We start from the raw sequence: 12,553 nt of genomic DNA, 5'->3' as shown, positions 1-12,553 counted from the left end.
ACAAGGAATGTTTACCATTGTTTAGATGGTTGTTTAGTCTTTGATCCTAAATTCAAGAGTTTTAAGAGAGACTTTACATTTGGGTCTCAGGTTTTCTTAGTTCAGTTCAGTACTCATTCTAAAATATTGTATTACTACTGATTTTCAGTGCTTTGGAGGCATATTGGTCACTTAATCAACTCTGTGTGAATAAACCATTCTTTATAATGTGTTTTTAATTGTGGATTTGCTCAGGGACATCTCTTTTTTGGTGGCACACCCTGAGTTTTCTGTATTCTTTTCTCTATCACCAGACTTAAAACTGAGACAATATTGAAGGACGGTTTGGAAGGCTTCCTGAGTATTGTTCTTCCTCATGATTAGGGAAAAGAAATGTCTGCCTATCTTCATCTTTCCTCTCAGGCTTTTGTGAAGTGAGGAGGAAAGTCCAGCCCCGAGGCCAGGCAGGATTTGAACGTGGGTATTCCGAGCAGTTCCGGGCACTGTGGAAGAGTCAGGTCTCCTCTTGTTCCCACACATGTGCCTCCCCTTGTCCTGCCCCCTTCACTGAAAGGAGCCAATTGGGCTCTTCTCTTCTGCCCATATTCTTATGCCCTGGCTTACTGAGCCTTCCAGAAGAAAATGTAAATGGGCTACATGAGCTTATGTACAGGATTCTCTCTTGAAGCCTAGAGGAGGCATATATTTCCAGAGTAATTTACTTGTGGCTCCTGCTGAAGCAGATGAGTAGGAAGAACTATTTAAATTAAAGTATCATGACACAGGTCACAGTGGGTTTCAGGTCCTCCTGGCCTTGCAGTTAATAATGAAGTTCTGTTAGGCAAGTCATCCTGACACACACATGAGAGAACATGGTTACCAGCTGATGCCAAAATCAGAGGTGATCTCTCCATGGACAGAGGTGCTGCAGACCCTCTGCAGGAGGTCTGACGTTCCCCTTGCACATTTGGGGATGTTCATTTCACAGATGTGGAGAGATTCCAGATCCTAGAAGACAGTCTGACCAATGGAGAAAATAGCCTAGTTTATTCTTCATTGCCAGTGTGTAAATATTTAATGCTTTGCTTTGAGGCACAAACCTCTACTAATCATGCTATTGCTATTTCCCAGTCACACCAGGATTGACAGTTAATTTATGTAGATCTTGATGTTAAGTTTCTCATGTAATTATTTCTTCAGTTTGTGTGTGCATTTAAGCACATATTTATTACCAAAATTGTATTTTTTTAAATAAAATCTTTGTCTTCAGTTTTTTCCTTAAGATGAAAAAACGTCTTCAACACTTTCTTCTGTTAGTGTTCAGTAGTCCAGAAGATATTTTGTAGCACACTTTGTACTATGGAAAATTATTTTAGAGATATTGTTTTGTGAACATACATTTGCAACTTTATTATTAATAATGAATGAATTCAGATGTTTTTGTATTTTACTTTTGATGTTCTGTACACATTGCAATAAAATGAAAAGAGGTTAAGGTAATAACATTCACTATTTTGGGGTGTTTAGGAACCTGTTTTATTCACTGGAACAATGAGGAAAAATCTGGATCCCTTTAATCAGCATACAGAGAAAGAACTGTGGAATGCCTTAGAAGAGGTAATTTATTAATAGTAACTGTAATTAACTTATGTGTGTTTACATTTAGAGCATTGTAGATAATTAAGGGCAGCGTATCAGTTTCACTGACTTTGTTTACCTCCTAGGAAAACACTGATGACATGGGTGCACTTAAAAATGTGTGTATTGATGATGATGAAAATCAACAATATAATGTGACATGTTTTTATTTTAGCTGTTTTCCTAGAACCCTGAACAAATAAATACATTATCTTGTTTTTAACAGAGTACTCAATTAGATGTTAAAACTGTGGGATCAAATTCAACTAGTGACCTAGTAAATTAATTACTCCATTACACTCCAATATTCATTTTATTCCTCTGGTCTTAGGAAACATCTACTAAGTGGAGACAATAGTAGTTTTTCCTTATTAACTAAAAGATATAAACAAGAGCATACTAATAAAGTTCATAGGAATGTGTTTATAAAGGTAAATTATATAGTAAGAATTGATGATGATTATTTATTGGCAATTATGTCATTCTAATGCTGTAGCATTAATGCAGATAACAGAACCCTGGAACATCTGCTCAGCTTGTATATGGGTAGGTTCATTTCTAGAGAATTTTCTGTTATTTGTTTCATGTTTTCCCTTGCCCCACTTCTTTGAATTTCCTCACCCTTGAATGAAAATAATTTTGACTATTAAGTTGATGTCAGTTTGTATTTTAATATAAACTATTTTGTGTATTTGCACTCATTTTACAAATCAGTTCTACTGATGGAAGAAACCCTAGACTTCTAAGCCATTGACAGACTTCAATTTCTCCTAGGACCTAACACAGTCTTTTGTTTTTAAAGAGTAAGAACCAGCATTCCTATACATTAACGATGAAAGATCAGAAAGAAGAATTGAGAAAACAATCTCATTTACGTACGCAACAAAAAGAATAAAATACCTAGGAATAAACCTACCTAAGGAGGCAAAAGACCTGTACTCATAAAACTACAAGATACTGACAAAAGAAATCAAAGATGACGCAAGACAGAGGAAGGGATATACCATGTTCTTGGATTGGAAGAAACAATATTGGGAAAACAACGATATTACCCAAAGAATTTGCAGATTCAGTACAATCCCTGTCAAACTACCAATGGCAGTTTTCATAGAATTAGAGCCAAAACTTTTACAGTTTTAATGGAAATGCAAAGACCCCAAGTTAGGCAAAGCAGTCTTAAGAAAGAAAAATGAAGCTGGAGAAATTAGGTTCCCTGACTTCAGAATATATTATTGAGTTGGCCAAAAAGTTTGTTACATAAGATTTTATGGAAAAAATTAAACGAACTTTTTGGCCAGTTCAATACAGAGCTAGAGTAATCAGGTTGGTATGGCACTGGCACAAAAACCGAAATACAGATCAATGGAACAGGATGGAAAGCCCAGAGATGAACTCACACACCCATGGTCAACTAATCTATGACAAAGGAGGCAGGAATATACAATGGAGAAAAGGTGGTCTCTTCAGTAAGTGGTGCTGGGAAAACTGAACAGCTATGAATAAAATAAAATTAGAATAAAATTAGAATGCTCCCGAATACCGTATACAAAAATAAACTCAAAATGGATTAAAAACCTAAATGTAAGACCAGATACTATAAAACTCTTAGAGAAAAACACAGGGAAAGCACTGTACATAAATAACTACTAAATATTTGATTGATCTTTTCATTTCAGAGACATTGGCATATTTCTCTAATCTTTTTTTTGTTTGTTTTTGTTACACAAATCTGAGAGACTGATTGTTGTTTTGAATTGGTGCATTTGTCATTTAGTGTTACCCTTTCAGGGAAGCTCTAAAATCTGTAATATACAGATGCGCCTTGACTATGAGCAGGCAGATTTGGAGGTATGACCATCTCCAGCCAGTAATTCTGGTTTCTGAAGGATGTCACGACTGAGTCCTTATACACCCACCCTGCTTTTCAGCAGCATGCGGATTTTGTTTTCTTAAACTGGGTCGATTGCTTCACCTTCTCCTCCCTGAAAAGCAGTGCACCTCTGATTTCATTTAAGTTTGTGAGTCTTTTACAGTGAAATTCTTCAAGAGAAGAGGTGTGTAGAGCTGTTAATCATTAAGTGTAAAGAACAATAGGATGATCCACTACTCTTGAATTTGTAGGACAAATTTAATGGTTAAATTGGGACACATCTTAAAAAAATTACTGGAAGTACTGGTAAATTATTTTTATATTTGTTCCCCAGATAGAGATATATTTTTTTTCACAGATTTTCAGGTATCATTACTCTAGAATTTTAGAACATATTGTTTCATGAATAGAGAGACAATATTAATCTAAATTATAAAAATGCTGAAGTGGTAGATAATACTAAGATCTATTTAAATGACATTTGGGACTTTCTATAAAAATAAAGAAATGTGAGCTTATTTCGTAAGTGAAGTATGTGGTTTCCATGTATTGCTTCTGGAATTAACCCTGTTAACTTTGATGATACCACTTAAAGAAATCATTCCATCATTATGTTTCTCTAGGAATTGATTGCATATGACTGTTTTAAAGAAAACTTACCAAATCTTTCATTGAAAAACATACAAATGTGGTAAATAATGCCAAGAGAATCTGAATAAAGGGGTGATTTATCACTCTAAGTTATTGTTCAGTTGCTACATCACGTCCAAATGTGACCCCATGGAGTACAGCGTGCCAGGCTTCCCTGTCCCTCACCATCTCCTGGTTTTTGGCCAAGTTCATGTCCATTGAATCGATGATGCCATCCAAACATCTCATCCTGTCTCCTTCTTCTCCTTCTGCCTTTAATCTTTCACAGCACCAGGGTCTTTTCCAATGAGTCAACTGTTTGCATCAGGTGGCCAAAGTATGGAAGCTTCAGCTTCAGCATCAGTCCTTCCAAAAAATATTCAGGGTTGATTTACTTAAAGATTTATTAATTTGATCTCCTTGTTTTCCAAGGGACTCTCAGTAGTGTTCTCCAGTACCACAGTTCAAAAGCGTCGATTCTTCAGTGCTCTTTTATTGCCCAGCTCTTGCATCTGTACATGACTACTGGAAAGACCATAGATTTGATTATACGGACCTTTGTCAGCAACATGATATCTTTGCTTTTTTAACACACTGTCTAGTTTTGTCATAGCTTTCCTGCCAAGAAGCAGTCATCTTCTAATTTCAAGGCTACAGTCACCATCTGCACTGACTTTAAAGTCCAAGAAGAGGAAATCTGTCACTGCTTCTGCCATGAAATGATGGGACTGGATGCCATGATCTTAGTTTTCTTAATGTTGAGTTTTAATCTGGCTTTTTCACTCTCCTTCTTCACCCTCATCAAGAGATATCACTAAATCAATGAAGTCAGTTTTAAAGTGAACCAAAAAACCCTAGTTATTAATTTGTAAATGATTCCTAACTGGATATGTGAGCCCAAACTCACAGAGTTAACCTGAATATCAATAGGAGGGAACCACTATGTTTTCCTCTTTATGAGCTTCAATTAAAAGAAAAAGATGGGTTAGAAATTTTTTTTAAGTCCTCTAGTTCTGTTTCCTCCTTCTTCCTGGGTAGAGATGGACATTCAGAAGGAAGACAGTCCTATGGATGCTGCCTGTCTCATCTTGGTTATTTTTCAAAATATGGGAAAATACATTTTTCATGTACTGAAAACTTGCCAACTTACTGTAAACTGATGAAAGTTCATCAGAAATTAGTGCTGATCGGGATGCTAAAAGCAAAGGCAGCTCCAAAAATATAACATGAGTAGTGCCTGAGGATGAAGCACTTTATCATTCAGAGGTTAAAAGATCAAAGTAGATAAAACTCTGGAAATGAACCACTGATATGTTGCTTATGTTAAAAAACAAAAACAAAATACCTTACATACTGGGATTTGGAATTAAGAGTATAATATGGGGGCATCCCCAGTTGCTCAGTGATAAAGAGTTTGCCTTCAATGGAGAAGTGGGATTGATCCCTGAGTTGGGAATATTCCCTGGAGGAGGAAATGGTGATCCACTCCAATATTCTTGCCTGGGAAATCCCATGGACGGAGGAACCTGGCTGGCTACAGTCTGTAAGGTTCACGACTTAGCAACTAAACAATAACAAAAATGTTGTGTCAAAACTGGGAAGAAATCGTACATTTAAATGTCTGACATTGATAGTGTCTCTGATAGGACACAAGTGTGTCTCATCACACAGGAAACCAAGATACAGAAATCTGGGCACCAGCAGCCAATGCATCAGGAACCACATGGTTCAATCCTCGCGGTGGAGACAGGTCACGTGTCCATTTTTCTGGGCCTTGTCTTAGGTGAAGTTCCTTTACTGCTGGCCATGCTCTAGTAAAAGCTCTTCCCCATCTGTTGATTGCATTTCATTGTCTCTTTCTGGCCCACATCAGATTTTCTTTTTGAAAAGTAAGAAAGTTCCACAAAATGTGGAAACCATCTGATATCAGTGTTCCCCTCCTGTGAGGGGTGTCAGCACCTGCTACACAGAGTGCACACAGTGATGATGGAGACAGGCTGCCTATAAGTCCAGTGTATTATTTTTCAGTTTTGCTGTATTCTATTATTTTCCCAAGCTCAAAAACAATCTGAAGTATTCTATACTGAGATGTATAGTTTTGAATAGTAGTTGTTTGTTCTATTTTCCTTAAATTATAACTTTTTCAGTGCTTTCCTTTGTTTAAAGTGTGATATATCTTAAAGCCAGTTAATTGTTATAAGAATATATCCTTTTTACAATTACACTTAATAAGAAAACAGTTTTATATATAAATTATTTATCCATATGAATTTAGTTTTTAATTTACAGGAACGGGTATGTCACGCAAATAGAGTCACTTATGCCTTCATTCACGTTGTTGCTGTTTGTTGCGTCTGACTCTTCTGCAACCCCATGAACTGTAGCCTGCCATGCTCCTCTGTCCATGGGATTTCTCAGTCAAGTATACTGGAGTGGGTTGTGATTTCCTTAGCCAGGGAGCTCAGCCAGGATCGAACCCAAGTCTCCCGCTTGGCAGGTGACTTCTTTACCACTGAGCCACCAGGGAAGCCCACCTTCATCCAGCCAGCAGATATCTACTGAGAGCTTGTCAGGCAATGCTGCAGATTCTGGGGCTGTCACAGTCATCAAGAGACAAAATTCTGTCCTTTTGGAGCTTAAATTCTCCTGGAGAAGTTGAAAAGCAAGCCAATGCATATGTAATGAAATCGTAGTGCTGATACATGCAAAGGAGAAAAGTGAAGCAGAACTTGAGGAGAGGCTAGCTGATGGCATTAATAATAATGGGCAATATCTATTGATCTGTTACAAATTCTACATGTACTGAACTCATTTAATATTCTTAAAAATGTTAGGAGGTACAAACCTTTATAAGTATGATATTATAGTCTTACTTAGAGTTTAGGAAGATAAGATAGAGTAGGTTCAGGAACTTGCCCAGTTGGCACAGCCAGGCAAGACTTATGCCCAGGCTGCCTGGCTTCAAGTCTCCAATTTATTTTTGTTTGGCTGCAAAAAAAAAAAAAAAAAAGTCAACAAAAGAGTCTAAAATGTGCTACTTTGGTGCAATCTCAAAAATGACAGAAGGATCTCAGTTCATTTCCAAGGGAAACCATTCAGTATCACAGTAATCCAAGTCTATGCCCCAACCACTAATGCCAAAACAGCTGAAGTTGAACAGTTCAATGAAGAGCTAGAAGACTTTCTGGAACTAAAACAAAAAACGATGTCTACTTAATCATAGGGGACTGAAATGCGAAAGTAGGAAGTCAAGAGATACCTGGAATAATAGGCAAGTTTGGCCTTGGAGTACAAAATGAAGCAGGGCAAAGCTAACAAGTGTTTTGCCAAGAGAACACACTGGTCATAGCAAACACCCTCTTCCAACAACACAAGAGACAACTCTACACATGGACATCACCTGATGGTCAGTACCAAAATCAGACTGATTATATTCTTTGCAGCCAAAGATGGAAAAACTCGATACAGTCAGCAAAAACAAGACCAGGAGCTGACTATGACTCAGTCATGAACTCCTTATTGCAAAATTCAGGCTTAAATTGAAGAAAGTTGGGAGAACCACAATGCAATTCTGATATGACCTAAAATAAATCCCTTACAAATTATACAATGGAAGTGACAAGTAGATTCAAGGGATTAGTTCTGATAGAGTGCCTGAAGATCTACGGACAGAGGTTTGTAACACTCTACAGGAGGTGGTGAACAAAACCATCCCCAAGAAAAAGAAATGCAAGAAAGCAAAATGGTTGTCTGAGAAGGCCTTACAAATAGTTGAGAAAAGAAAAAAAGAAGCTAAAGGCAAAGGAGAAAAGAAAAGATATACCTGTCTCAATGCAGAGTTCCAAAGAATAGCACAGAGAGATAAGAAAGCCTTCCTAAGTGATCAGTGCAAATAAATAGAGGAAAGCAATAGAAAAGGAAAGACCAGAGATCTGTTCAAGAAAATTAGCAATATCAAGAGAACATTTCCTGCAAGGATAGGCACAATAAAGGACAGAAACTGTATGGAACTAACAGAAGCAGAAGATATTAAGAAGCAGTGGCAAGAATACATGGAAGAACTATTAAAAAAAAAAAAAAAAGGTCTTAATGACCCAAATAGCTACAATGATGTGATCACTCACTTAGAGACAGACATCCTGGAATGTGAAGTCAAGTGGGTCTGATAAAGAATTATGATGAAGAAAGCTAGTGGAGGTGACAGAATTCCAGCTGATCTATTTCAAATCCTAAAAGATGATGCTGTGAAAGTGCTGCACTCAATATGCCAGCAAATTTGGAAGACTCAACAGTGGCCACAGGACTGGAAAAGGTCAGTCTTCATTCCCATCCCAAAGAAGGGCAGTGCAAAAGCATGTTCAAATTACCACACAATTGCACTCATTTCACATGCTAGCAAGGTAATGCTCAATATCCTTCATGCTAGGCTTCAATAGTACATGAATCAAGAACTTCCAAATGTACGAACTGTTTTTAGAAAAGCCAGAGGAACTGGAGATCAAATTGCCAGCATCCATTGGATCATCGAAAAAGCAGCAGAACTCCAGAAAAACATCTGCTTCATTGACTATACTAAAGCCTTTGACTGTGTGGATCACAACAAACTGTGGAAAATTCTTAAAGAGATAGGAATACCAACCACCTTACTTGCAGCCTGCAAAACCTGTATGCAGGTCAAGAAGCAACAGTTAGAACCGGACATGGAACACCTGGTTCCAAAGCAACAATTTGGACTGGTTCCAAATTGGGAAAGGAGTCCATCAAGGCTATATATCGTCACCTTGCTTATTTGACTTATATACAGAGTACATCATGTGAAATGCTGGGCTGGATGAAGCACAAGCTGGCATCAAGATTTCTGGGAGAAATATCAATAACATCAGATATGCATCTGACACCACCCTAATCGTAGAAAGTGAAGAGGAACTAAAGAGCTTCTTGACAAAAGTGAAAAAGGAGTGTGAAAAAGTTGGCCTAAAAATGAACATTCAAGAAACTAAGATCATGGCATCCTGTCTCATCACTTGATTGCAGTAGATAGGGAAAACAGGGGAAACAATGACAGACTTTATTTCCAAAATCACTGCAGATGGTGACTGCAGCCATGAAATTTAAAGATGCTTGCTCCTGGGAAGAGGAGCTATAACAAACCTAGACAGAATATTAAAAAGCAGAGACATCACTTTGCCAACAAAGTCCAATTAGTCAAACCTATGGTCTTCCCCGTAGTCATGTACCAGTGTGACAGTTGGACCATAAAGAAGACTGAGCACTGAAGAACTTACACTTTTGAACTGTGGCTCTGGAGAAGATTGTTGAGAGTCCCTTGGACAGCAAGGAGATCAAACCAGTCAATCCTAAAGGAAATTGACCCTGAATTTTCCTTGGAAGGGCTGATGATGAAGCTGAAGCTCCAATACTTTGGCCGCCTGATGTGAAGAGATGATTCATTGGAAAACACCCTGATGCTGGGAAAGATGGAATCAGGTGGAGAAGGGTACAAAGGAGGACAAGATAGTTGGATGGCATCACTGACTTAATGGACCTGAGTTTGAGCAAACTCCAAGCAATATTGAAGGACTGGAAACACTGCTGTGCTGCTGTCCATGGGGTTGCAAAATATTGGGCACGACTCAGCAACTGGACGACAATAACCTGTATCCATATGCTGGGGGAAATAAGATGTTGTGTTTTATTTTTTATGTGTTTTCATTCATTACAATGCATTTATGACACTGAAGAGAATGCACTTGATTGGTCCACTATTTGTAGGAATAAACTTGGGAAAGAATCAAGATCAGAATGGGCTCCAGGATTACTAATGTAGAAGGAGCAGTTTGCCATTGCTTGAACTTGCATATATTGAACTTTAGAAAATAGTTAAGGGCCAATGAATTTATATCTTCAGAGAACCAGATTTTCTTAAAATTACTGAAAGTTTTTCTCTAGTGTACCAACTCCTATGCAAAATGTACTTTGGGAAACTTGACTCAACCATAAAGATCCTTTTAACTTTTCTGTTTAAATCACATGGGAAGAAATAGCTTCACTTTTTGAGAGACTTTCTTAACTAACCTCTAGGTGGGATTTCTGGTGGATGTCCTGTGGTGGGAATGGGGGACACTGAGATCTTTCTGTCCTGAGTTGACTCCACCATCTTACTCAGTGAACACTCATTGGAAGGAGCTCTCCCCATCACCTGGCTGTATATGTAAGATACGTAAGAAGTCCTGAGAATGTCAAAGCTCTAATGTCTAAGAGGCTTGTCTACTTCAGGAACAGTTTGCTTAGAAAAATGTCATTCTTTCTCTATCCACAGGTACAACTCAAAGAATCCATCGAAGGTCTTCCTGCTAAAATGAATTCTGAATTAGCAGAATCTGGATTGAACTTGAGTGTTGGTCAGAAACAACTGGTGTGCCTTGCTAGGGCTCTTCTCAGGAAGAATCAGATATTGATTTTTGACAAAGCCACATCATACGTGGATCCACGGTATGGAGCTGAGCCCCAGGAAATCTTGAATCTGACTTGTAAATGTGGTAAATGGAAAACATTTAGTGAATCTTCTAAATGTTTCTAAGTGCTCTCTTGGCCTCATGGATATCTGTTGATAATATTAATTTCAGAAAACAAAGAAAAAAAACAAGACATGTTATATGGTGTTAATGTTGTTATAAGGCACCCTAAAAAAGCTGAATTCCTAAATCCAGCTCCTGATAGTTTCAAGCAATTTTGAGGGAAGACTAATTTTCCATCATTTTATGAAAAATAGTAAATTTCTAAGGAGACTTTTTATACTTAGTTTTTTTAGGAGCAAGACTATATGTTAAAATATTGAGTTTTAAAACCATTGTAAAAATATCATCATAGGATATTTTTAAGTCTTAAGTCTGTTTTTCCTGTCTTTACTGAACTAAATCAACCTCTTTGTTTCTAGAACTGATGAGTTCATACAAAAAAAAATTCGTGAGAGATTTGCCCAGTGCACTGTGCTGACCATTGCACACAGGTTGAGCACCGTTATTGACTGTGAAAGGATTATGGTAAGACCCTCACCATTTTAGCTGTTTCCATTTATGTTCAATTTTCAATGTATCTTTCCTTGTAAAATTTGATAGGAACCTGCATTAATTTTTCTGTTAGTTTCTTCTCTCATTCCTGAAAATTACTCAAGTACTTAAATATACTTTTAGAATGCACTATTAAATAATATATCCAATAATCTTATATTTTCATAATAAAAGTTTATTTGAGTTGTCATGTTTTTATGATGGCCAACCATTAAAATAGTCCAAACCCAAGTTATAGCTCCATATTTTATAGGGGTAGAACACAGTCATTTTCACTGTGACATAGTTGTTTAAGCATTGTTGGAGTCTCTTATTTAAAAATAGACTCTAATTTAGACTGCCAGGAGATTGATGGCTAAAGTTGTAGAATTTCTCAGGAGTCCATGAGAATAAATGGCCTAGTGAGAAAAACAGTACTTTAACTGAAAGGATTTCATATAAGAAATGTATTACATAGGGATTAGAGGGCTAGAAAAACTGAACACTGGGGTAATAATTTTATAAAGCAGCTGCCATATCCTAGGACAGATCTCCAGACCTGAGAATTCAGAAGAGAGGCCCTAAAGAACAGATGCTCAGACCTCTGAGGAGAGGTCACTGCCCGGTTGCTGGTCATATTGTGAAGGGGCAGGATGGGGCTGGTTCTCCAGGTGCTAATAGCTGGGAGCTGAGTCAGGTCCCAGGCTGAGGTGCCGCTAGTAGCGGAATCAGGTAGAACATTAGCTGTTATTTCCACCTTCAGTCGCCCTCTAGTGCCCCCTACTGGCAACCTAACAAAGGCCACCTGGCAAAAGGGTCTCTGAACTGTTGCAGTGACTTGCAGAGACCCACCTCCTCATCACAGATGAGAGTTTGGAAAGAAAGGCAAACCAGGGATGGGAGACTAAATAAACAACCAGAGAGTCTTACACAATAGCTCTGTTCTGTACACACAGCAGGCTCCAGGCTTTGGTTTCTGGTTATCTGCTTAGTATCTTCCTTCCAGGTTTGGTTGGCTCTTTCTTCCTTACTTATTTAATATTTCCTTCCTTTGCTTTTTTCCCTTCCTCCATCTATTACTTTTCTTTTCTATTTTATCTCTTGCTTTGTCCTTTCCCTCTGTTGCTTGCTTAGTTTCAATAAATGAGAAATGGGATGTGGCTTTATAAAATAAGAAAAGCATTCCTCAAAGGAAAAACTTTGGCAGCAAATAATCTCAAGGTATGCAAGATACTTTAAGGTATTTTTTAAATAAATTTTTTTATTTTTTAATATACATTTATATATTTTAATTGGAGGTATGACAAAACTTTAATATATTTTGATGGACCATACAAAACAGGTAATAATCACTAATGAGTGTCAGTAATGTCCACATAGTACCATC

At 37.6% G+C, this 12,553-nt stretch overlaps 2 protein-coding genes across 3 annotated transcripts in view; both read left to right on the top strand.

Moving 5' to 3' along the window:
* The window catches only part of LOC102413807 (ATP-binding cassette sub-family C member 4), a 500,000-nt gene that overhangs the window by 138,569 nt on the left and 348,878 nt on the right, over nucleotides 1-12,553 (top strand). The window lies entirely within an intron of this gene.
* The window catches only part of LOC123464831 (ATP-binding cassette sub-family C member 4-like), an 891,549-nt gene that overhangs the window by 857,024 nt on the left and 21,972 nt on the right, over nucleotides 1-12,553 (top strand). The window contains exons 1-4 of one of the 2 annotated variants that reach the window (XM_045162471.1): nucleotides 297-456; nucleotides 1,507-1,596; nucleotides 10,437-10,609; nucleotides 11,055-11,160. In XM_045162471.1, coding sequence (XP_045018406.1) covers nucleotides 1,531-1,596; nucleotides 10,437-10,609; nucleotides 11,055-11,160 — 345 coding nt within the window. In that variant the 5' untranslated portion in view covers nucleotides 297-456; nucleotides 1,507-1,530. Of the gene's footprint in view, nucleotides 1-296; nucleotides 457-1,506; nucleotides 1,597-10,436; nucleotides 10,610-11,054; nucleotides 11,161-12,553 lie in introns of those variants that run through there. The other variant, XM_045162472.1, reaches the window with a different exon arrangement.

This window comes from Bubalus bubalis, chromosome 13 (genome assembly GCF_019923935.1).
Source record: "Bubalus bubalis isolate 160015118507 breed Murrah chromosome 13, NDDB_SH_1, whole genome shotgun sequence".
Classification (NCBI taxonomy): domain Eukaryota; kingdom Metazoa; phylum Chordata; class Mammalia; order Artiodactyla; family Bovidae; genus Bubalus; species Bubalus bubalis.
The sequence above is the reverse complement of the archived record's forward strand: the minus strand, read 5'-3'. Positions and strand labels throughout refer to the sequence as shown.